The sequence below is a fragment of the Mustela erminea genome, chromosome 8 (assembly GCF_009829155.1).
Source record: "Mustela erminea isolate mMusErm1 chromosome 8, mMusErm1.Pri, whole genome shotgun sequence".
Classification (NCBI taxonomy): Eukaryota; Metazoa; Chordata; class Mammalia; order Carnivora; family Mustelidae; genus Mustela; species Mustela erminea.
The window spans coordinates 3332776-3357646 of NC_045621.1; the positions used below are offsets into that span (position 1 = coordinate 3332776).

The 24871-nt window shown below is 40.0% G+C and overlaps 1 protein-coding gene across 6 annotated transcripts in view; it reads left to right on the forward strand.

Annotated features, from left to right (window-relative positions):
* The window catches only part of NAB1 (NGFI-A binding protein 1), a 44818-nt gene extending 20446 nt beyond the window's left edge, over positions 1-24372 (forward strand). For 4 of the 6 annotated variants that reach the window (XM_032354206.1, XM_032354201.1, XM_032354205.1 and 1 more), the window contains 6 exons: positions 2996-3129; positions 5664-5715; positions 15930-16019; positions 17795-17957; positions 19885-19998; positions 21854-24372. In XM_032354206.1, coding sequence (XP_032210097.1) covers positions 2996-3129; positions 5664-5715; positions 15930-16019; positions 17795-17957; positions 19885-19998; positions 21854-21942 — 642 coding nt within the window. In that variant the 3' untranslated portion in view covers positions 21943-24372. The remainder of the gene's footprint in view (positions 1-2995; positions 3130-5663; positions 5716-15929; positions 16020-17794; positions 17958-19884; positions 19999-21853) is intronic. The other 2 variants (XM_032354202.1, XM_032354207.1) reach the window with 2 other exon arrangements.
* Positions 24373-24871: the final 499 nt, after the last annotated feature.

Sequence of the window (24871 nt, forward strand, 5' to 3'; positions counted from 1 at the left end):
GGTAGGAAAGGAATAAAGGAAACAAGATGGGATTGGGAGGGAGACAAACCATAAGAGACTCTTAATCTCACAAAACAAACTGAGGGTTGGGACGGGGAGGGAGAGGGTGGTTGGGGTTATGGACATTGAAGAGGGTATGTGCTATGGTGAGTGCTGTGAAGTGTATAAGCTTGACGATTCACAGACCTGTACCTCTGGGGCAAATAATACATTATATGTTAATAAAAATAAATAAATAAAAATAAGTAGATAAATTTTTTAAAAAGGCGCTTAGCGAAGAAATTGATCTGTTGATGATTCTTTAGGAAAAGGGGAGAAGATTGAGAACACATTGTTCCTATTATGCTCTCATTTTCAGTTGTGGGTTTAAAATAGGAGGCCTGGGTGTATAACCTTGTCCATAGCAAAATTATTTGAGAATTAGACAATGTAAATTATAGGTGGAAATCTGGGGAGGGGAATGTTAAATACGTGATTTATATCATACACCATAACACATTCTAAATGGTTTAGTAGTTAAGTGGAAAAAATAAAACTGTTATGCCAAATTACAGGAAACCATTCATGTTTTAGGGTGAGAAGGGAGTTTCTATGCATGGCACCCAAGACAAAAACCATAAGGCTAATGATAAGGTATGAAAAAGAAAAGCCACTGCATATGAAGAGTTAATGCTCTTAATGCATAAAGAATTCCTGAAGTCCCTAAGAAACCAAATAGCGCAGTAGAAGAAACAGGCAACTGCCATGAGTAAGCAAATTTTAAAATACTTCATAAGAAAAAAGGTTCAGTTTTATAGTCAAAGGAATGTTAATTACAACCAAATGATACGGAAAATACATCAAATTGGTAAAGCTTTTAAAATAAAATAACCAGTATTGGTTAATTCTGGATAATGGATCTTCATGTAATTGTTGGTAGTATTATGATTTGGAGCAGTTTTCCTGGAGAGTAATTTGGGGAAATCTATAAATCTTGTAAAGTTTAGTATAGTCTGTGACCTGACAAATTTATTCTTAGGAGTTTATTCTAAGAAAACAGTTGAATATGTGTGCCAAGATACATAGTTAAGAACATTCTTTGCAGGGCGCCTGGGTGGCTCAGTGGGTTAAGCCGCTGCCTTCGGCTCAGGTCATGGTCTCAGGGTCCTGGAATCGAGTCCCACATCGGGCTCTCTGCTCAGCAGGGAGCCTGCTTCCCTCTCTCTCTCTCTCTGCCTGCCTCTCCGACTACTTGTGATTTCTCTCTGTCAAATAAATAAATAAAATCTTTAAAAAAAAAAAAAAGAACATTCTTTGCAGCTTACCTTGTAATACGTGAAAACATACATGAAAAGTTTCATGTTCAGAGTGAGGTTGGTTTAAATAATATATTGCTCTTCTCTACAATGGAATATTATATGTCGGTGTAGTAAAAATGACATCGTAAAGAGTATTTACTCATTTATCAGCCAACAGGTACTTGTTGAGTAGCCAGCCCATGCCAGATGCTGACAAAAATAAACGAAGTTTCTGCCTAACAACATGATAGAAGTAAAAAATACAGCATACATAAGTGAAAAAAGGCAGTTACAAATCTATATTCACATACATGTTTGTATGTTCACAGATATTAGAATAATATACATTAAAATATTAATAGATGTGGGTGCCGGCTGACTCATTTGGTCAGTCATGTGCCTTCAGTTCAGCTTTAGGACCTAGGGTCTAGGGACCCTGTGGGTCAAGTCCCACATTGGGCTCCAGACTCTGCAGGGAGCCTGCTTCTCCCTCTGCCTCTGATTCTCTGTGTGTCTCATGAATAAATAAATAAAATCTTAAAAAAATAATAAAATATTAATAGATGGAAGGTTTGCACTCTGCATTGCCTTAATAGAATGAAGGCTGAATTTCTTCTGTTGCTTCTCTGTATTTTTGAAAATTTTAAATATAGAACATTTTTGTGAACAGAATGGGATGCCCGGGTAGGAAGGAAGTAATGCCTGTTTTTTTATGAAAGGAAAACAAGAACTAATACTAAGAACAACCTTGTGCCAGGTGTGTCTCATTTTCTTTCTTGTTAGTCACTTGGGGTAGTTACCGTTTTGATTATCCTGTTTTTGCCTCTGAGAACGCTGAGGCTCTGAGAAGTTTTTAGACGCCCAGAGTCACACAGATGGTAAGTGATGCCGCAGGACTCACCTCAGGTCTGTCTGTCATCACTCTGTTTGCTGTCAGTCATGCCTGCAACGAGTGTGTTTCTTGCTTTTTGAAAAAGTTTGATATACTGCATGGCATTTCCCTACATCTATTTAAATTGGCAAAATTACGTGAAAAAACCTTTTCTAATTAAACAATTAACAGATTTTCAATTTGGATAACATTGCTATTTTAAGTTTCAATACAGTGCTTTTGTCAAGTAGCATTTCTGTATTGACATTATTTAACACATAGATAAAAGAGTGGAATTAGATGAATTTTAGAGATTTAGTGACTCCAAGACCTTGATTTTCCTGTATGGCCCTAATCTGTGGTAACTCTGTTTTTTGACTAAGTAATTTGATAAATATTTAACTCAAATCATAAAACTCTTATTCCTTCCTAAGAAGTTTCATATCAGTTCACACTGAAAAAATAATACCTGTCAGACCGCATATACTCACTTTTAGTTAGGGAACTAGTATCAACAAGTCATATCAAATCCTTGGCTTTTCATAAAAATGAGATACAGAATTTTTTGTTTTATTTTGCTTATTTTCTATAAATCCATGCCTAAACAAAAATTAAGTATATAAATACATAAACCAGGGTGACTATTTTGATTAATTTGAGTTCTGAGAGATGGTAGGTGATGTGATTTTCTTCTGAAATTAGGCCTTAGGACTAATGAAGACCCATCCTGATTTTTATAGACTGTGATCTCATTATACAATGTGACATTTTTATCCTTAAGTGAAACATTTTCTTAATTGATTAAATACAGATGTTTATAATTTTTAAACTTTGTTTGGATACACAGCTCACTGTTAACGAAGCGGCTGCTCAGCTCTGTGTAAAGGATAATGCGCTGCTGACGAGAAGAGATGAACTGTTTGCTCTGGCCAGGCAGATTTCTCGAGAAGTCACCTACAAATATACCTACAGAACCACTAAGTAAGTGTCTAATTGGCAGGCAATATTTTTGCGTTGCTTGGTAGAGGTAGAACGTACAGCATTACCCATTGATAGACTATAAGCATTTTTTTAAAAAGTAGAATTGTAATGTGACTGTGGTTCTGTAAAATTAAAGAGTGAAGTGACTATTCAAAACACTGCTAAGGTGGTTTTGTTTAATTCTCCTTTTGTCTTTCTTTTGAAAGACAGTTCCGTAGCACTATAGCGTTGTTCTGATAGTGGTTTTAACATCCTTCTCACACAGATGCTTTGGTTTTGAGTGTGATGATGAGATGTAGTTAGTATGTATAGACTTGTATACTCACTAACCGTGTGAACTTGTTGAACTCTTGGTAGAAGCCAAGTGGTTCCTTTGGCAAGGTGTTTGCGATCCAGTGAGATTAGTTGAATGGAGGAAGAGACTCCATTGGCCAGTACTTAAAGGAACATCGGAAGATGCCAGATTACATGGAATATGGACTTGTGTTGCAAATAAGAAGTGGAATATGGAATATTTGAAGTAAAAAACTTATATGTTGAAAGCAGTGGTGGTTTTAAAATGTAATACAAACACGTCTTACTGTTCATCTCGTCTTCATTTGAATCCTAAATCGATTGACTTCCTCCATAGAAGTCATTTTATTAGTTTCTTTTTCATCTTTCCATCTTTTTTGTTCTCTTGTCGCACGTGGATTTCTAGTTCACCATGAGTTGTGTGTGCCGCTGCTTCTCTGAGGAGATGCGTTAGCGTAATTCAGCGTGTGTTGAAAAACCACATCCTGAGCACCCTCCCTGGCCCTAATTAATCACAGTTTTGGGGGATGGAGTCTTGGAATCCAAATTTTCACAAGGGTCCCAGATTACCCTCATACCTGTTCACATTTGAAAAGTCACTGTTGAGGCATTTACTGTCATTATGGCCCCAAACTCATAGCAGTTTCCTTTGCTATGCCTTAAGAGCCCACATAGACACAAAGTGAAGTTATTAGACTAAGTGAACAGGCTAAGAATATATAGCAGCAATATTGTAGAATTATAAGATTTTTTTAAGTTGGATGATTAAGAGCTGATTTAGTGATTTTTAAATTTTTTTCATTGTATTACACAAAATTTTCTGACTTCTTTATTTACATAATTTAATCAAGGTGATACATGTACATGCTTTAAGATTTACCGTACATGGGGCTTGTACTGAAACTCACCAGTTTCCCTGCCCCTTCAGGATACCACACCCAGAGGCATTGCTTTCCACAATTTTTAGCTGTTTCTTGTCGTATTTCCATTTATATACTTTTTAAGTTAAATATATAACACGCTTGCATAATTTAGAAGCCAAAACCATGTGAATATGTAATATAAAAAGTTACATTCCCATTCTGGTCTTCTTTAACTTCTTCCTCTTCTCAGAGAAGTCGTTTTATTAGTTTCTTTTTCATCTTTCATCTTTCCAGTCTGTGTTAATGTACTTGCAACGATATATATTTTCTCATTTTTACCAAAAAACAGTAGGTAGTATGTATCTGTATTATTCTGTATTTTGTTTTTAACATGTCTCGGCAATCTCATTATGGTAGTATGTATACATCTTCTTCATTATTTTTTACAGCGCCATGGTATTGCATTGTGTATATGTACTATGATTTTTTTTAAAGATTACTTATTTGCAAAAGAGAGAGCGAGCGCACAGGTGCACGAGCAGGGGGTGGGCAGAAGGAGAAGCAGACTCCCTGTTGTGCAGGGAGCCTGATGCTGGGCTCAGTTGCATGATCCCAGGACCATGACCTGAGCTAAAGGCAGACACTTAACCGACCGAGCCACCCCAGTGCCCCACTATGATTTATTTACCCAGCCCCTACTGATGGATACTTGAGTTGTTTCTAGCCTGTTATCATTATAAATATCATCATCATAAATAATGACATACATATTTTGTTGATTCTGAAATGTACTTTTCACATTTTAACATCTTTTACTTTGAAGGATAACTTGTAATTGATAGCTTATTACAGTTTAATTGGCAGTTTCATGTATCTGTAGGTACCCTTGGGATAGAGTGCCAGCAGAGGGATCTCTAGGTTGAGGGAAAATGCATCTGTAGTTTCAATAGATAGACAATAGGTGCATTTTAATCTTATGTAGCCTTAAGCATTCATCTTAAATGGCCACTTTGGGCCTTTTATCCTGAAGTGTTCCTGCTGGTCTGTAGGAAGATATCATGTGGTATAATCCTGCTTGATTTTTTTTTGCCTTTTGTATTATTTGATAATCATTACATATTTATTGAGTACTTTCTTTGTGGGGAAGTTTTTAGGTAGTGGCCTTTTAAAATGTATAATATAATTGTGTCTGCATACTTCCCTGATGTTAATTTAGAAGTGACGAAAAGTCTTTTTTGTTATGTCTGTAATATGAATGTCTTACTTCTGGTGTAAGGGTTTCAGGGATGTATGTTTTGGTGGACGTTTATAGATTGAGATGTCTTTAGAATAAAATTTGTTACCTTCTCAAGTTTTTCTCCCTCCCATTTTATTCAGGTCAAAATGTGGAGAAAGAGATGAATTATCCCCGAAGAGAATTAAAGTGGAGGTAAGATTATGCATTAATTTTTCTTATGCTAATAATGTTTACTAGTTCAAACTGAAAAAAAAGGGCATTCCATAAACAGAAAATGTGAATGAATTGTAGAATCTTTAAGACAATATAGAATTTTGTTGCTTTGAAGTATCTGATTCAAACTAGAATACTGAAGAAATTCTTAGAAGGAAGCAACAATAATGAGATTGATTTCCAGTCAATTTATCACAGGTTGATTTGTCAATAGGTGTTTCTTAGAGATTTAAAAACTCTACTCATTAAATGATTTTTTTTATAATCTTATTTATATCATTAGTCATCTTACCAAGTACAAATTTAGAGGAGCTAAATGTTGTTTATATTAATGATCTGAGAGAAATAAATGACAATTTAGTATTTCCAAGTAATGGAGACTTTCCTATAATCAAGCCTCTTTTAGAGGATCATGGTTGAGGCTGTCCTTTTTCTTCTTATTTCTTTTTTTTTAAGATTTATTTATTTGAGAGCGAGAGAGAATGAGCAGGGGGAGGGAGGCAGATCAAGAGGGAGGAAGTAGACTCCCCACTGAGCTAGGAGCCTGACGAAGGGCTCAGTCCCAGGACCCCGAGATCATGACCGGCCCTAGAATCAAGAGTCTGATGCTTTAACTGACCAAGCCACCCAGGAGCCCCGAGGTTGACCTTCTGATTTTAGGTCTGCAAGAGGTAAGGTGGGAGTTGAGCAAGAAAAAATATATCCTTTTCTTAGGGCTGTCAGAACTATAGAATAGTTTCAAAACTACTGTTCATTAATTTGGATTGAATGTTTTTTTAAAGGCCGGTCTTCAGCAGAATAGAAATTTGAAGTCTAAGAGATCCTTCCTTTTTTTTCTTGGGCAGGGGATGAGGGCCTGTACTCCCTTCGACATCCGTTCATTTCAAGTTAAAGCAAATAAGCTGTGTTAGATTACCCTAAATTCTTCTCATTATTTTAACTAAGCGTCTGTTTGTCTATAGTCTTTCAGTTACACCAAAGCTACAGTTACCTTTCTTTCTCTTAAAGATTTTATTTTTGAGAGAGAATATGTGTACACATGCACGCGGGTGGGGTTGGGTGGGCAGAGGGCGAAGCAGACTCCCTCCTGAGAGGGAGTCCCACGAGGGGCTCGATCCCAGGACCCTGGGTTCATGACCTGAGCCAAAGGTAGACGCTTAACCAGCTGAGCCACCCAGGCGTCCCCACAGTTACCTTTTAAACATGTTTCCCTTTCTCACTTTCTCACTTAAATCTTTCCAGTGGCTTTCTCCTGTGCCTAGAATAAAATCTACACTTGTGGAGACATGTAAGACCCTACGTGATCTGACTCTATCTGCGTGTCTGACCTCATCTGCTGCCACACTTCCCCATTCTTACTGTGTCCCCACTAAACTGACCCACTCTTCGGTGCTAGAACAGGTCGAGCTCATCCTGCCTCAGCACTCAGTGCTTGTTCCCCGGCGCAGACCGTTCTGCAGCTCTTCATGGGGCCTCAGCTCACAGCCAAGCTGCCTCTGACTTCTTGCCTCCCTTTCTGAAAGGGCACCTTTACCTCAGTCGCATTTAGTCTCTTTCTCCTGCTTTGTTTTGTTGGTTTTCACAGCACTCGCTGGCATCTGAAACTATGATGTATTTGTTTTTGTTATCAATCTGGCCCATTGGATGAGAATATAGCTCTTATCTGTCTGTCCACTGCTTTGTACTCGGATTTGATAATAGTGCCTCACACTTAATAAGCACTTAATAAAATCAGTGAGTTGAGATAATGAGTGGCTATGGCTAAGCATCTTTGACTTCTTAAAAACTTTATCCTAAAGCAGTGGTTCTCAAAGAAGAGAAGAATTTTGTCCAAAAAAGGCCCCACTTTTAAAAGTTGTGCTTGTATTTGTAATCAGCATCACTGTTAGCTCTTGAGTAATGCTTAAGACCAGTTAGTCTCAGATACAATGCCAAAAAAATGGCTGGAATTACCAAAAAGGCCATTAGAAGATAATCTAACTCGTGATGACATGGTTTTATCCTGTTGTATCCCAAGGTAACGGACAAGAGAGGATCCCTGTAGATACAGTGACTCTGCCCCTGAACAGGAAATCAGGTGACTACAGAGACTGCGAAGAAGCATGTGCTGTCAGAGGAGTTAGAGGAAAGAAGGTTCAAAACCTGCCCAGGGGCCAGGAAGAGTAGTCAGCCGCTGGGCTAGAAATCCTGTCTGCCTCTCTTTCTCACCGTTGGCCCTCCGTGTAATCCTCACTCGGGCTCTTCTCACACTGAAGCCCTGCTTTCCTTTTTTGTCTGTGTTCAGAGATCACTGTTGTACATCTGCGATCATGAGTCTCACCGGCTGTTTGAGCTGTCACTGTTTCTCGTTCAGCTGTATTAATGAGTCTTCTGACCTCCTTGGTGGCCCTTATCTGAAATTTAAGCAGTGTTTTTTGTATCCAGCACAGGGTTTTGAGTTTCTTTTTAGTAGCTCAGAGTGTTGGGTCATAGCATTAGACGTAACCTTCTGTTCCTTCAAATACGTCCCACTAGAGCTACTGAACGATGGTTCTGTTTGGTTAGTTGACTGTTTTACTAACATTCCCAGAGCCGCTTGAACAGTTCTGGACTTAGAATTAAGATAATCGGTGTTTCCTTCTTCTGTGAATAACAGTTCTAACCCTTCCTAAATAAGACAAGTGACTCATCAGCCCAGGCCACTTTAAATGCTGTTATTGGCACTAAACTCTTGATTTTGTTTCCCAGAAATAAAGAGGGACCTGAGCTTTTTAGCTGGGACGGTAGTTTGCCTATTCTGCTGGCCTGTTTAAATTTCGTTTTTGCTTTGTTTTTTAAAAGCACTTCTGGACCGCAGGGCAACAGTCTCTCTCCCGAGAGCGTGTGTTTTCTGCCTGGGTGTACCGACACATGGATCAGGGTAATCCTTTGCAAAACACACAGTATTGGCACCAGTCCTTGTCTCGGTTCTCTTACGTACTCTAACTCAGATTTGAGATTCCAGTGCTTCTCACGCGATTCCAGAAGCCGACACTGAGGGAGTTAGTGTTCTGTGGGCTGCACTCCCTTAGGACATTTCATCGAGTATCCGTGCGCTGTTACACCTGTTTTGTACGCAGCCACCAGTGACGGGAGACATGGTGTGAGCTGGGTTTTAGAAGAAAGGGTTTTCGAAGGTCGGTGTCAGGTGGAGGGGCATTACAGAGGTAGACTAGTGTGGGCAAAGTGGGGGTAAGAGAATACTGTGCATGGTTAGAAGAACAGTGAGACCAATTTGTAGAATTTATGACTGACACCAAGGACTTCAACGGTAAAACTGGAAAGATTTTAGAATTCTTTGAACATACTCTTTCTTATTTCATTTGAATTACTAATTTTCTATTAAAAGAAAATACTATAAAGATAAGCTTAGCACGTTATAAATTATAGCAGATTACTAGACCCAAGCTAATGAGAATTTTTTCTTTCATTTTCATTTTCCTAAAACACTTGACAATAACCAATTAGCATACATGCCAAATTGCTGACTTTTTTTAATCTCAAAAAGATAATTTTTACAGTGTACGAAAAGAAATGTAATGTCCAGTAGATAAAATAGAAATGAGATAAAAAAAAATAGGCATGGAAGGGAAGGAAACGTTTCCTTGCATGGCTGTGCGTTAGGACACACTCACAAGACCAGCACTTTGTTCAGACTTGGGAAGGTGTTTTCTTTTTGCCAAATGCTGTGATTTCCTGGTTTGTTCATGAAGTGTTGGGTATAGGTTTTAAAATCCTTGTCTGACTTTTTCCTCTTACTGTGTAGTGGGCTGTCCCCCTTTAAGGACAGCTAGCTATTCTTTGATCGCTCTTGGTTCTGTGGCGGCTGTGTCCTACCGCCCAGCATCGCGGTGGGTGCTCAGCATACCCCCCTTCCTGTAGGGAATGTCGGACATCAAGTAACAGAGAGGTTTTGTACTCTATAATTTGAGAATAATGAAGTAGACACAGAGGAAAAAGCCTGCTGGCTTAGGAAGGCTGTAGGGGAACCCACTGCCTGGAATGATGCCTCTAGGGAAGGCGCCCCTTCAGCCCTGTGTGTTGGCAGGCGAGGTTTGGGAGTGGATCTCCGGTCTGGACCCGATGAGTGGCTTGTCCACCTGGAGTACAGTCGTTTGTGTGGATCCACTTTCAGGTGAATGGAGACGAATTATGTTTTTGTTTTTGTTTTTCCCATCGGAGACCTCAGATCTAGCTCTGGGACACGTGCAAAAGAGTAACTTTTTTATTGACTCTATCAATTCCTGTCCCTGCGAGGCATTTGAAATTCGTTATCACAAACCTTCTTGTTTATCTTGATGTGGACGCTTTAGGATTTCCGTTTATAGCCAAAGAGACACCCAGAGAGTCTCTGTGACTTGCTCAAGCTGCCACATTTCTCTCTAGTAGCAGAGCCAGGCCTGCAGGCTACCTTCCCGCGTGCTGACGAGCATTCACACCGCACATTCGGTGTGAGAAGCGCTATTGGCCTTACACCTTTGCTCCTGCTAGGAGGGTACGAAGGCCGAGTGTTTGCAGAAGTGTAGCCTTTAAAAGAAGAGGGAAAGGGGGCAGTTACCATTTCTGTTTCAAGGAGGCATGTCCAAGCAATTGTTAAGTTTTGAGTGGGAAATTTAACAATATAAATTACAAAATATATTTAAATGTAAGGCATTGCCATTTGATAAACTGATTATTTGGAATGAGGAGAAGCATGGTGTTGGGAAGATAAATAGTAAATCAAGAAAAATTAGTTTGATTTTGTTCTATCATAACTATGACAGTATATTGCAGAAAGATTGACAATGAATTAAAGATGAAACACTACCACCCAAAGTCCTGGCACTCCTGTCTTTTAAAAATAATAACTAAAAATGGATTCAGTGGACAGCCTTTCTTTTTCATGAAGAACATAACGTTACATGAACAGATCCCGTCACCCCCTCCCGTGTTTGTAGTAAGTGAGATCTTGGAAGACAGAATATGTAAGAGAACCGGCCACGGGAGCTGAGTGCAGGGGCTGGTGCTGCTCAGATCTCCTCTGTAGCTTCTCTTCGCTCACCGAACTCGCTGGAGACCCGGCAGAGGGATGGGGGGGACAGCATTCTTGATCCTGTGTGGGCTGGGAGTGCAAAGCAATCAGAGAGAGCTGGATGAAAGAAATGCAGTTCGTTAATAGAGACCAGAAAGTCAGAGAATCGGATCTTGAAAGACTTGGAGGAAACATCTGCGAGCAGTTCCAGCGGGGTAGGGATGGGAGAGGGAGGCGGGGAGGGAAGAGGGTCAGAACATCCACCTACGCATTTACTGAGGTTGTTGAAGGCAAGCTGGTCTAATTTGATGTAGACTCTTCCCCTTTGGATCAGAAAACAAGAAGCATTACAATCTGCTATTCATATAGAAAGTGTGAGTAAAAAAAGAAAAAAAAAAGGAAAATGCATGTGTGAGGCGGAGAACATCTGTGGCAACAAGCGGTTTTGAAGCTAAGCAGCGGCTGTAAAGCAGCTTGTGGTATTCGGGGGCGAGGTTGGGGAGGGGTGGGGGTGGCCCCAGCGGGAGGAGAGTCCGAGGTCACGAACAGCATCCCACCCCGGGTCTTGTTTTCTCCATGCTCAGCAGCAAGGGAGCCTGTGATTAGTGGCGGTAGCCGTGACATGAAGGTCACATGAAGACGACCTTGCGGATGAATGGCTCGTAGTGTGGTCCGGCTGCTGCTTGGGGGAAAAAGCTTGAGAGACGTGCAACAGAAGTCCTGCACCAAATGTCTCGTGAAAGAGACCCGTTTCTGGGGAATGTTCTCTCTTTTCTATCTAAGCCACGTATTTTGGGTCCCTGCAGACGTAGGTCGTGGAGTGACGGCTGCCGAGCCTTGTAGTTGGCCCGTAGGGAACCGTCAGAGACTGCGAGGGAGTCAGAGTGACTCGCACCCAGTCTCTCGAGATCGCTGCCTGCTTGGCGAGGTGTACGTTCCTGAATCCATGTCTTCGCCTCTCTCCGTCAGTGAAGGAGCAGTGTCCGTTTCCCAGAAACTGCCACATGCAGAGTTTGCAGCCCCCCTTCCAGCTTTGTCGCGTTCTCCTGGTTAAGCGTCCTGACACCCGAACACGTGCCACCCCGCGTTTGTGTAGCAACGGGCGCTTTCCCGAGAGTGCCGTTTGCGCTACTGCGTTTAACCCCCACGACTCTTCATTGGGTGGATATAGCAGGTGGTATAATTTCCACTTAAAAATTGGGAACACTGGAAATCATGAGGTTAACTGCCCTGCCTGGGGTCACACATCGAATTCTTAGCACGAGAAGACTAGATCGCTCGCTCTTCTGTAAGGTCCTTTAGAAACAGCACGGGAGTCCTGGAGGTTCTGGCCTGGGCACGCCCCACCCAGGGCTTCCTGAAAAGCTCAAACTATACATTGTCTCCCACACGTTCAGACGGAGCTTTCAGGAACACAGATTGGTTTGTTTCTTCCCCAAGACCTGCAGTGGCTTCTCTTTGAATTTAAGATAAAATCGACAATTCTTAACATGGCTTACAAAGTCTCACAGAATTTGGGCCTGCGTGTCCAGTTTCTCTCATCGTGGCCTCTTTCTCAGTGTGTTTCCCCTGGTAGCCGTAGTTATCCAGCTTCTGAGGGATGCCGTCCCTTTCTTGCCACCTCTAGGCTTCTATACAAGCTGCTCTCTTTCCCGGAGAATTCTCTTCTTTCAGGTCGAGGCCTAGTATCACGCCCTCTAAGAAGGCTTCCGTGACGCTGGCCTCCTCTCTGCTCTGGATCTTTTTGTCCTTTTCTTCCTCTAGACTACTTGTCAGGAGGCAAGAGTCATCGAATCCCCAGCATTGAGTACAGAATCTAGAACCTATTGGTCAAACGAGAAATTTTTGATGAATGAATAAACAAGTATTTCCAGATTTCTGTTGTTCTTTCCACTAAAACCATTCCCTACCAATATGTTCAATATTTTCTTGCTGGTTTTAGTGTTAAATACCCAAGATATCTTATACTATGTAAGTAATCTCTAAGATGTTTAGACTGTGTAAATTTCCCCCCAATTTATCTTAATTCCCCTGTACCATAGACATGCAGTAAGTCACTTGTAGCCTGCTGTCTGTTTTACTGTGATTACTCTGGGAGCTTGAAAAGGGAACTTAATAAATATCAGTAGCAGACCTTTAATTGGGTAATATCTGTGTGCCAAGCACTGTGCTAAGTGTTCTTGATGAGTTTTTGTTCCTTAAAACGGTTCTGCAGTTAGCTGAGTAGACACACAAAGAAGAAACAGTCTGTGCAGTATCGCAGTCAGTCGGTAGTAGGATGGGGTTTTGAACTCCGTGTAGATCGCGGAGGCAGGCCGGTTCAGCTGGGGGAATGCGCGCTGTGAGAGCTGTGCCTGCGTTGACTGCCGTGCGCCTTAGAAATGCTGAACAGGAGCAGAGGCTTCGAGCCACTGTCCAGCCGTGACATGAGAGGAGCCTGCGGGCATCTGTGCTGGGGGTTAAATTAGGTGGACACACGTGAAATGCACAACGCGGTGGGGAACCAGGGGCACGTGGTCGTCACCTGGAAAATGATAGCTTCTCGTTTCCCAGGTCTTCTCCTAGCCGCCCCTGTTGAACTCACTGACCAACCCTGACAGATGAGTGCTCTTCACTCAAAGGAGAGACTGCTAAGAGGAAGCTAGATTTAGGTCTGAATAAGTTCTTAGAGAAAAATCGAATGATGAAGCAAGTGTACTTTTCGCTTAGATTTAAATTGCATCCATTTGTATAACGTTCGTTCTAGCTCAGTTAACGATTATATGCCATACGTTCCTCTGAGTCCTCGGTCTGGGAGTGCCTAGAAAGGTAGCTATTTTCAATGCTTTAAAAATGCTGATTGGGGGGCACCTGGGTGGCTCAGTGGGTTAAGCCTCTGCCTTCAGCTCAGGTCATGGTCTTAGGGTCCTGGGATCAAGGCCTGCATGAGGCTCTCTGCTCAGCAGGGAGCTTGCTTCCTCCTCTTTCTCTGCCTGCTTCTCTGCCTACTTGTGATCTCTCTGTCTCTGTCAAATAAATAAATAAAATCTTTAAAAAAAAAATGCTGATTGGGGGCATTTGGGAGGATCCATTGGTTGGGTGTCTGCCTTTGGTTGGGGTTGTGATTCCAGGGTCCTGGGATCCCCGAGCTGGACTCTTTGCTCAGCAGGGGATCTCCTCCCTCTGCGCCTCCCCCTGCTTGCTCGAGTTCTCTTTCTTTCTCTCTCTCTTTCTCAAATAAATGCCGATTGTATGTTGACCCATCATAAAGCTACATGAGACTATCTGGAGATGTCAAATTTATTTGCCCTTGGCTCTAATTCACGTCTTTGAATTTAAAAATGGCAAATTACTTAAGAAATGGATTTTGGTAGATGAAATCTTTGAGAACATGAGAGTCACTGTGGAGAAGTAAGACCCTGTTGGGGAAAAACTTCTGAATCAGTATGCCTTACTTCAGATACAATATTGTGTTATTATTATATCTCTGCTAGGTTATAATAAGAACTTTGGTTTTTAATGATTTATCCTTTGTTAAAAATACATAGTTCATGAAACTAGGGGAGAAATATTTTGGAGGTTGTGACCATTTCTGTGAGGAATGCTTCAGTTTATAGTAAATTTACTTAAATCACGTTGTTGTCATGTTTGTGGATATAAATTTCATGTAAAGAACTAAATGAGCAAAAACCACTAAACAACTGAAAAAGTGGATGAATTGGGCTTTCATAATAAAAAGTTCAGTGAAATTCATTTAAGTTGATGTGCTGTGCAGGAGGAGGGTGCCTCGAGTAAGCTGTTTCATGGAGTTTAGTGTGTGTTGACGTACTTACGTGGCAGTGATTACGCGCTAAGTGACTACATCCTCACAACTCACAACAACCCTCACAGAGAGGTGCTCTTACCTGTATTTTTCATAAAAATATTATGAACAGTTAGGAAACTAACGTTCGGAAAGGTTGAGTTATTTCTCTGGTGTTACGTAGCTGGTAAGTGGTACAATTGGAACATGAGTGCAGGCCTTTTGTATTTCTTCTCCTCCTCCTTCTTTGAAGATTGATTTATTTTAGAGAGAGTGTGAGAGCAAGCAGTGGGGTGACAGGGAGAGAGAGAGAGAGGGACCTGAAGCACATTCCCTACTGAGCAGGGAGCCTGAGTTGGGGCTCGATCCCAGGACCCCGAGATCACAACTTGAGCTGAAATCAGAGTCGGCTGCTTACTGAACTGTGCCCCCCAGGAACCTCCAGAGCGGGTCGTTCTAATTCAAATCCCTGTTGCCTGTCATGTGAGATGCTGAAGGAGAAATGACCACTTGGCGTGGCAGAATTCTTCAGAAATTCGGATTGGGGTTATTGGGGAGCATTTTGAAGACTATTCACGTTGTACATAGAACAGAATAAATTCTTGATGGGTTAGAGAGATTTTAGAAACAAAGCAAACAAGTAAAGCTTTAGAAAAGCTAGAGGGTATATTTGAGTATTTGTCAAATCTCTAAAGCAGAATGCCTTTCTGAAGCTTACAGTGATAGAAGAATTTACAAAATAAAAGTGTATATAGTTACAGTGTATATAACATTTTAAAAATTTTGAATATCGATACAAAAATATGAGTTGGCAAAAATTAAGAAAACAACAACACCCAGTGCTGGCAAGGAAAACTTCCAGTCTAATTAGCCAGTAAAGGCCTTTGGGGGAAGTAGTGAATGAAAAATGTTCATAAAAATGTTCATCCCTTTGCAGTAATTGTACTAGGAATCTACTGTACTGGGTAACCTAAGCTATGGAAAGGGCTGTTCCTGTGAAAATTTTTTTGCAGTGTTTTTCAACCTAAAAATAATCTAAATGTCCGATATAAAAATAGTGATTATTACTAGTTGAGCCACTGGATGAAATGCTATATGAAACATTACACAGCCATTCCTATTAATGCTCATGAAGTCTGCATGTGCAAAAGATGTGTAATTCTTAATTCCATCTTTTTCGTTTGTATTTTTCGTAAAGGAACAAGTGTAGAAATAAGGTAATTGTACCATAAAAGACTGAAAAGAAGTATTGTACATTAAAATCTTAATCATGGTTACTTGGGCAGTAGGATTAAAGTGTTTGGTTGTCATTGTTGTTCTGTTTTCTGAGTTGTTGGTATTTTAATTACAAATTCTAAAAAGGACTTAACTGTTGACCCATAGGATGGATTTCCAGATTTCCAGGACTCTGTGCAAACGCTCTTCCAGCAGGCCAAAGCGAAGAGCGAAGAGCTTGCTGGCCTTGGTTCGCAGGTAACGTAACGCAAACCGCCAATAAACGCTTCATAATAGTACCTGTAGATTGAGAAACAAATGGGTGCTCAGCCAGCTTCAGTTTTAAGCCTCTGAGGACTGGGTTTATTTCTGGTTGTTTCTGAAAAGTCAGCTGATGCACAGCTGTGTCAACAAGAGAGCAGTGACAACATAGTTTGATTGGGTTATGAGCAGAATCTGATACAGTGATATCTACTCTTTGTAGTTTTGTAGGAAGAAACACAAGAGTCTCTACCTAGAGGTAGAGGAATTTGATACCAGGAAGAAAGCCATGTTGATTACATGAGATAGAACAGGACTAGTTCTCAAGAAAACATTAATCATCAGCATTGTAGCTATTTTTAAGTCATTTTGATTCATGGATGAGAAAAAATTCTTACCTTAATATGTATCTTCGGGTGCTTTTGTTATTGTTTCATCATTATATCCTTAAATTAGCGTTTTAAAAAGTCATCTCTGCGAATACCACCTTTTAGAAAGGACTGTAGGTTTTATTCCTGTTGATCTTCTGCCTGGCAGCTGCTCTTGGTCAAATTCAGTAGTGCCAAGTTTTGGGTTTTTTTATTAAGAGAATGAAAAATACACTTCCTCTTTAGAAATCTTACTGAAATTTTCCCAATTAATTAGTAATAAGTTCAAATGAATTAAAGCTCCTTTTGATCTTGTTTATGTGCATTCAGAAAAATAGTATAAGCTTTTATCCTATTCTGTGAGTTAATATTTTTTCATTTATTGATTTTTACTATTGTGAATCAGGATTTTTTGGAACTAATTTATACAGCAGCTTCCTTGTACTACCCTTCTCTGTGGCACAGCAGTGACTCTTGTTTGCATTGTGACTGTTAACACAAATGCACTGCTTTGAATATCACATATAAGTAATTTAAAGCAGTAATATGTAAAGAAGGAACTTAAAAAACACATGGCAGAGATGAATTTCTATTTACTTGTGTATTTTTTTTAAGATTTTATTGATTTATTTGACAGAGAGAGATCACACGTAGGCAGAGAGAGAGGAGGAAGCAGGCTCCCTGCTGAGCAGAGAGCCCGATGTGGGACTCGATCCCAGGACCCTGAGATCATGACCTGAGCTGAAGGCAGAGGCTTAACCCACTGAGCCACCAGGCGCCCTTTACTTGTGTATTTTAAAGTTGTCTTTTTATGATTGGTTGGGAAATACTGCAGTTTCATTCCATGGTGAAGGGGAAAGTCTCGTTGGCACTGATGTTTTTCCTGCATAATTTGCATTGTTTAATTTCGGTGGGAAGGGTGTTTGTCTTGTCCTTCTAGACAGCCATTTTACACCTTTTCTCCCCCAACATGCTGTCATCATATCAGAGTATGCGTAGTGCCAGATCCTAAAATAAGAATGCCAAGATCTCACCCTGTGTGTTTCTAGCAGATGTTGCTGTTGCTCTGAGGTTCCTTTTTTAAAAAATATTTTAAAGGACTCAGTACTTCGGGAAACAAAGCTAAGGTTATTTTGCCTTTGAGCTGAAATATAGAATTCTCTTTAAAGGACGAGCAGGAAGGTTTTTCTTTTTCTCCCTCTTGCACAGAATCCAACATTTTATGTTTTAACATGATGATATAGACATCTAAGCATATTTATGGAACGTGTATACCACATGAAGTGTGAACTAATTTAATGAATACTAAATATATTTGCTGGAGTCTGAAATTGGCATCTTTAAACCATTAAAAAAAATGTAGACTGTTTTAGTTCCTGATTTTATTTTTGCTTTACTTACTAGCAGCCTGAAAAGGTGATGGCAAAGCAGATGGAGTTCCTTTGCACCCCAGCTGGCTATGAGAGACTGCAGCACGCCGAGCGGAGGCTTTCGGCGGGGCTCTACAGGCAGGCCTCCGAGGAGCACAGCCCGAACGGTGCGGCTTCTGACACCTCGGATGGGCAAGGTGGGTCTTAGATGACCTGCTCTCGGCGAGCCGGGGGCTGTGTGCGCTGTAGAGAGCAGCAGAAGTCGGCTTGTTTTTAAATTCTGATATTTTAGAGTGATTTTGTTATTTGTTCCCCATAAAACTTCATCTTCAAATTGTCTCTTTTTCACAAAAGGAAAGGATTCATTCTGCAGATTTAACTAGCAAAAGTTTTTGGCTTATTTTGTTTGTACGTTTGTTTTTTTACCTTATTATCCCTAAACTAGCTGACCCGTGCAGTTGACCCGTATTTTGTACAGGGTGAGTGGGAATGGGACATGTAAACAGTAAAGATCCTTTTCCCCGAAGTCCCTGATGCCATGGGAGACATTTATCAGTTTTTAAAAACTCACATATATTCATATTTTCTTGGACTTCAAAAACAAATTTGTCTATGAAATTTATAGCGTCTGGTTTCTAAGACGATATGGTAACTGCTTCTCAAGCACTGGGACAGGAGTACGGAGATGTGTAGAGATAGTATAAGAATGGAGAGACTTGAAGTTTTGTGTTCTTCAAGCTTTAGATTGACCACGGTCTCTATGAAACTGTTTGGTGTGGTGCATTAGAAATGGTTCTCTTAAACTCTTAAGTTTAGAGAGCTGTGATTTATGAATATTTTTATCAATTTGAAATTTTTTTTTCATTTTTGTTGCATGGACACACGAGGAAATCTCACGTCGTTGTCATGCGCTCATAGGCTCTTCCGGCGTGCCGGGCACACTTCTGGGCACCACGGGCACATCGGTGGCGTTAAGTCCCTGCTGGCTCGCAGCTCACTCTCCATTGGAGGCAGATGTATAGTACACGACACAGAGTTTCAGATAGTGATGTGTGTTTGAAGAAAACAGTAATTTTGTAGGACCTTCTTGTTTTACATATTGCTATACTTTTCTAGTGAGTGGTTACCATTGTCAAAAAAAAGATTTCTAAGTGAGAATACTGTCTTAACAAGCATTCTCACCTGGAGAGTAAAATATGTCAGCAGACCAGAGTGCTGTAGGAGAAGGGAATTCTTCCTTTTAAAAGATGTTACAGAAACTGCTGAGTTGAGGTCTTGTTTAACCTCTGCAATCATCCTTGACAGTTAAGACTTAAGAGTTTAAGAAGCAAAAGCAAAATTAATGAGAGACTGAATGACCGTAATTGGTGGAGTCAGGATAATGACACGTGGGGTGGCAGTCTGCTAACCGTGTGGGTCTAGGTGTATGACAGAAGGTGATGTGGCTTTTAAGCATTTTTACCTTGTCTGTGTTACTTCTGTCTTGGGTTTGCCGCGGGTTCTGCTGTTCAGTAATGGGCAGTTGTTGGAGCCGTCTCTGTTTCTCTAGCACTCGTTATATTATGTGCTAATGACACGTCTTGGTAAACTGTGCGCTGGTAAGAAAATGCCTTACAGAGGGAACGTACTCTGTGCCAGAGCTGGAGTGCTTACTGGAAATCTCAGTCTTTTGTTTGGTTCATGTTTCACTCTGGAAAATGTCCTGGCAGAATTGTAAACCTCGGAACTAACGTGAGCTGCCTTTTCCTTCCTAAACTATTATTTAAAATATTTCTCAGCTATTATTTAAATTCTTCAGTGCCTGTTGGCTTTCCTTATTCCTTTCCTAAGTAGTGTTCAGGGAATTCATGAAAATGTATTTTTGGGGCACCTGGGTGGCTCAGTCGTTAAGCATCTGTCCTTGGCCCAGGTCATGATCCCAGGGTCCTGGGATCGAGCCCCGCATCAGGCTCCCTGCTTGGCGGGAAGCCTGCTTCTCCCTCTCCCACTCCCCCTGCTTGTGTTTTCTCTCTTGCTGTGTCTCTTTCTGTCAAGTAAATAAAATCTTCCAAAAAAATACATTTTTAAGAAAAAACATAGCATGTTTTTAATATTATTCATACTTTTTTTTCCCTTTTCCTTTAGGAGAAAGACCTTTGAATCTTCGAATGCCTAATTTACAGAACAGACAACCCCATCATTTTGTGGTGGATGGAGAGCTGAGTAGACTTTACTCCAGTGAGGCAAAGCCCCAGTCAGGTAAGAATATGGGATGTGATTAGAGAGAGTGGCACTTGAATAAGACATCGTTAAATTCTGTTTTCCTACCTTCCACTATCTCCACTCCTTCTCTCCCCCATTCCCAGCCAAAAAATAGGGTCATTACTGTTACAGTTTTTCTCCCTTTGGAAATAATAGATTGCCATAATAATGGCCACTTATTTTTAGAACATGGTATTCCAAAGAATTGACAGGGAAAAACTCATGAAGGACGATACTATTTTGATTAACTGTTATACAGAATTTTAAACCAGATAATACGTGGCTGATTTGAGTTACGTAATTGCCTTTTTCCAGCCTTTCATCCTATGAAATCAATGGATTACGTGTTTACTTGCAAACTAAGGAAACCTTGTCTACCAAAATCTAAACTTATCTTGCAGGTGCATTTTGGGGATGGTATTTATATTTTAGAATTAAACTGAACTCCATAAAAGGATAAGCTGTTCCGTATTAGATGCTTGACTATTTTTCCCCATGAAGAAGTGAGTTAGACAAAGTATTAGCGAGCAGCACCGTTTGAAAGTCTCGGGATCATGCGGGAAGGCTGCTTCTCCCTCCTTCCCGTATGATCTGGTATCATACCATCTTGGAGTTACAGTAGCATCAGGAGTCACTTGAACGCTGTTGCTTCTTCTGTGAAACAGACATCATTTCTGCTGCATAGAGTAGGTGAGAGTATTAAACAAGGTAGCACGTGAGAGTATTAAATAAGGTAGCACGTACAAATTGCCTCACTGATAGGGATCCTGTAAATGGTAGCTACTATTTCTAGACTCTTGCTAATTTTAATATCTACTTTTGCATAGAGAGAGCAGATTCATAAATTGAGCTGCCTAATTTCAGATTAGCTGTTAGTTTTGGTTACACATCTAGAATCCTTTTCAAAGGGTGCATGTGTGTGTACACGTGCGTGTGGATATGTATCTTCCAGCATTAGTCCTTCGCATAGATACTACATTTTCTTGCCATATGTAGTGTCCTCATGAGGTTGAAGTAACTACACACACGTAACTCCAAGGAACGGGTCCTTATGGGGGTGGCCTTCATTCCTTGATCTTGTTTCTCCCACCCTCCTGTTTTGTGGCCAGAACTTTTCCTAAGGTTCCGTGTTTAAATGTGGAAGATGTTTTCTGTCTCTTTTTCACTGATAGTAATTAACTATTTTACTAGTAACTTTTTTTGTAGATGCATGACCAGTTTTTTTTTTTTACATATTTTTTTAATGTTGAACTAACCATCAAAGAAAAATATGGTCTGTATGCATTTTTGTGCCTTTTATAATTTAACTCTCATGCCACCCTATATAGATAACTATCCCCCATTTTATAGAAGAAGAAAGATACTAAGGTCTAGAGAGGTATGTGAGTTGCCTGGAGATGTACACAGCTAGTAACTGGCAGAGATGGAATTTAAATTCAGAATCCAAGCTCTTTTTTTTTTGTCGTGGGGTGGGGGTGGATTTTATTTATTTATTTGACAGAGAGAGACAAAACGAGAGAGGGAACACAAGCAGGGGCACTGGGAAAGGGAGAGGGAGAAGCAGGCTTCCCGTTGAGCAGAGAGCCCGATGTGGGGCTCGACCCCAAGACCCTGGGATTGTGACCTGAGCCAAAGGCACCAGCTTAACAACTGAGTCATCCAGGCACCCCCAGAATCCAAGCTTTTAATTGCAACTCTATAAACATGAAATTTCTATATGGAATTGCAGAATTATGAATAGTTGAAACTGTTTGCTGTGGAGATTGGGGGTTGGTTTCATAAGTAGGAATTTGTTTTTTGTGATCCATTGATTTAAAGTATCAACACACTTTGTGTTTCCATTTTTATGCAGAGAGTCTTGGGATTTTAAAAGACTACCCTCACTCAGCTTTTCCATTAGAAAAGAAAGTCATCAAAACAGAGCCTGAAGATTCAAGATAGCTGTGATTCTCCCGCTGTTCTCTGGAAATGGCAATTTAAGGGTAATGCTCCATCATAGAAATAAGCCTTAATAACCAACGTTGCCTCATTCAGCTCAAACAGATTTCATAGCCAAAGCATAAGGACTGATACATAGTCTGCGGAAACCAGGAAGATAACACAGCAGCCACAAAGGAGAAAATTGAGAGAATGTTGCAGTCTGTAATAGAAATACTGATCCATTCACATTCCTGTGTAAGTTGTTTTATGTGGAAAAGCTTACAAATTAATATTGTAAGCATTCATTATTTAAGAATGTACAATGTATTTGTGTAATTTATAGAAGTAAAATCTAGATGTGGAGACATGTTTGGTCCAGTAAATGTGGATACAGTTTATTTTACTTGAAATTTCACTGTCTATTTTAAGTGTGTTTAGCATAAATATTATTATATGTTAGAGTTTAGAATCTTCGCAGTCATAAAGAAAGTTCAAGCAATGTAGTTATTGGCAAGGTTGCAATGGTTTTGGACAAATGGAAAGCAAATGCTCAATTCAAACCAAGGAAAATATTGTGGATTTAATATTTGATAAAACCGACTTTGTTTAACAGGAAATGTGTCATTTTTGGAAGTAAAATGTCACTTTTGCTGGCTCAGGCACACTTACGCAATTAATAAATTCTAAAGTAAAGTTTAAAAGATGAGCAAGAGAGTAGAAAATCTCTCGTATGTGGTTGATCCGGATTGTAGTAGAACATTCTCTCATCATAAAAATAGGAAGCTGGTCCTTGGACAGAGAACTTGAAATAGGTGAACTGATGTGTAAAAGCCGTGACTTAAACATTGTTGTTGAAGAATGTGTTGAATAGATTAAGTCTTAGTAAGTTAACCCCAAATGTGATAAGGATGGTGACTGTCAGAAAGGCTATAATATAAAATAGAGTCAGCACCAGTGTATGTCTAGCAGTTCTTGATGTCTTGGATGGAGTCAGAGAAAGTAGGCGTCTCGCCCTTGGGGAATGTCTTCCCACTCAGACCGTCCCAAGTGTGGACAATTGTTATATCCACATTTGCAGGCATAATTCTGTGGAGGTTTAGTTGACACCTGGATTCATTATTTATTTTACAGTTTTGTGTACCTTTCATATTTGCATATGCAGTTTTTCTTTAAATTCATTTTAGCTTGAAAGTCTCTTTCAATTCCCCCTATTTAATAAATGGGCTGTGTGCATATTTATGGGGGTGTGCTTAAATGTTGATAATGTCCTTGCATACTTATGAGAAGTTCACATTGGAACCCATAGTTTAAAAAAAATACCATTTCTACCAATTTACATTTTTTCTGTTGGTTTAAGAGAAGACATTTGACAGCTTTACCTACTTCCTTCAGATTCATCTAAACCCAGATATTGATGAGAACAGCATCCTGAGTTGGGATATGTAATGTTTTTTTGTTTGTTTTTAGTTCTGCTCTAAGTCCTAACTGTGTACAAAATACTAAGTCATAATCCATTATACTGGAGCTCATCGGCCACACATTAGATGAAATGTCTGGACTGTAGTCTCTGATCACTGTCACATGTATAATTGCTTTTTCATTCTGATTTGTAGAATAGCTTTATAGTAGAAACACCAGTAAACAACTTTTATACTATTGAAAGGCTCTCTTTCCCTAAGTGTTTTAATTGTACCATAGTGTTTTGCCCACTGAAGAAGCTTTTTATGGACCTTGCAACTTTGTTGCTAGCTTGAGATTGATTATTGTGGTTGTATTGTTCACTGTGTGTAGAAATAGTTTGAGTACGATTTAAATAGATTGTTCAGTTTTTAATATTAGCCATAGAACTGGTTAGTATCTCAGTAGTTTCATGAAACGTTTCCTGTATTCTAATCTATTTTGAGAAATTTTGTGGGTTTTTTTTTAATTGTGTCTTACAGTTCAAGTTTGTAGATTTTAATAAGCAACAATTTTTAAAGATGCAGTAACCTTCCAGTTAATACTTACCTGTCTTTCATGGCCCCACAAACTGCATCTTTAAATCCATAAGTAAGTTTCCTTAAGTATCACACTTTCCTGGTCTTTCAAGCTTAATGATAAGGGGAAAGCACAAGAAAAATTTCAGTAGAATACAGTTTTTATTTTGTAAACACTAATGTATTAAATTTGCTATACATTGAAGCAAATAATATATATTTTTATTTGAATTGTATATATGAATTGGATGTTATAACTAGTTGATTTTTTCATTGTGTTCGAGGTATTTTCACTGAACAAGGTCAATTGGTTACCTCAGTATTATAGCCGATATAGTCCCAAGGGACCATTTCTCCCCAAGTCTGCGTTGTACTTGATCACGTGACGTCTGCGTTCCTGTGACTCTTACATCTGTTGGTGAGGTGGGACGAGTGCACTTGCTTCCTGTGGCAATAAAGATTTCTGTGCCTCACACACGTATGTGTATATAACTTCCTGCAAAGCACTTTTCACAGTAGGTGATGTGAGCCTCGCCAGCCTCCCCCCTCTGAGTATTTGGTCTGGGCTCAGGTGTGAGGGGCCGGGGCCAGGACTTACGTCTCACTTCAAGACAAAGTATTATGACCAGTGACCTTCGTTTCTAGAAAGTTCTTTGGCATACAGGTGCTCAGCTGACTGGTCTGTTGAGGAACGGGTTTGGTTTATGTTGTTCTCACTTATGAGAGGTTTACAGAGATACCGTAAAAGCTATCCATCCTATCTAACCAACTAAATTAGCAAAAGGAACATTAGCATTTAACATATTTAATATAGTAATATTTGTAAAGTGCTAATGTGATGTGGCCTCGGTATTACAGCTAATTATGATACCGAGCTAACCTATGGTAGAGAATGAGCAGCAGCTTTGCGAGGAAGGTTTTTTGGCTTTGTTTTCTGGAGAGTGAGATTGAGGGAGAGCAGGGTGAGTGGTGGG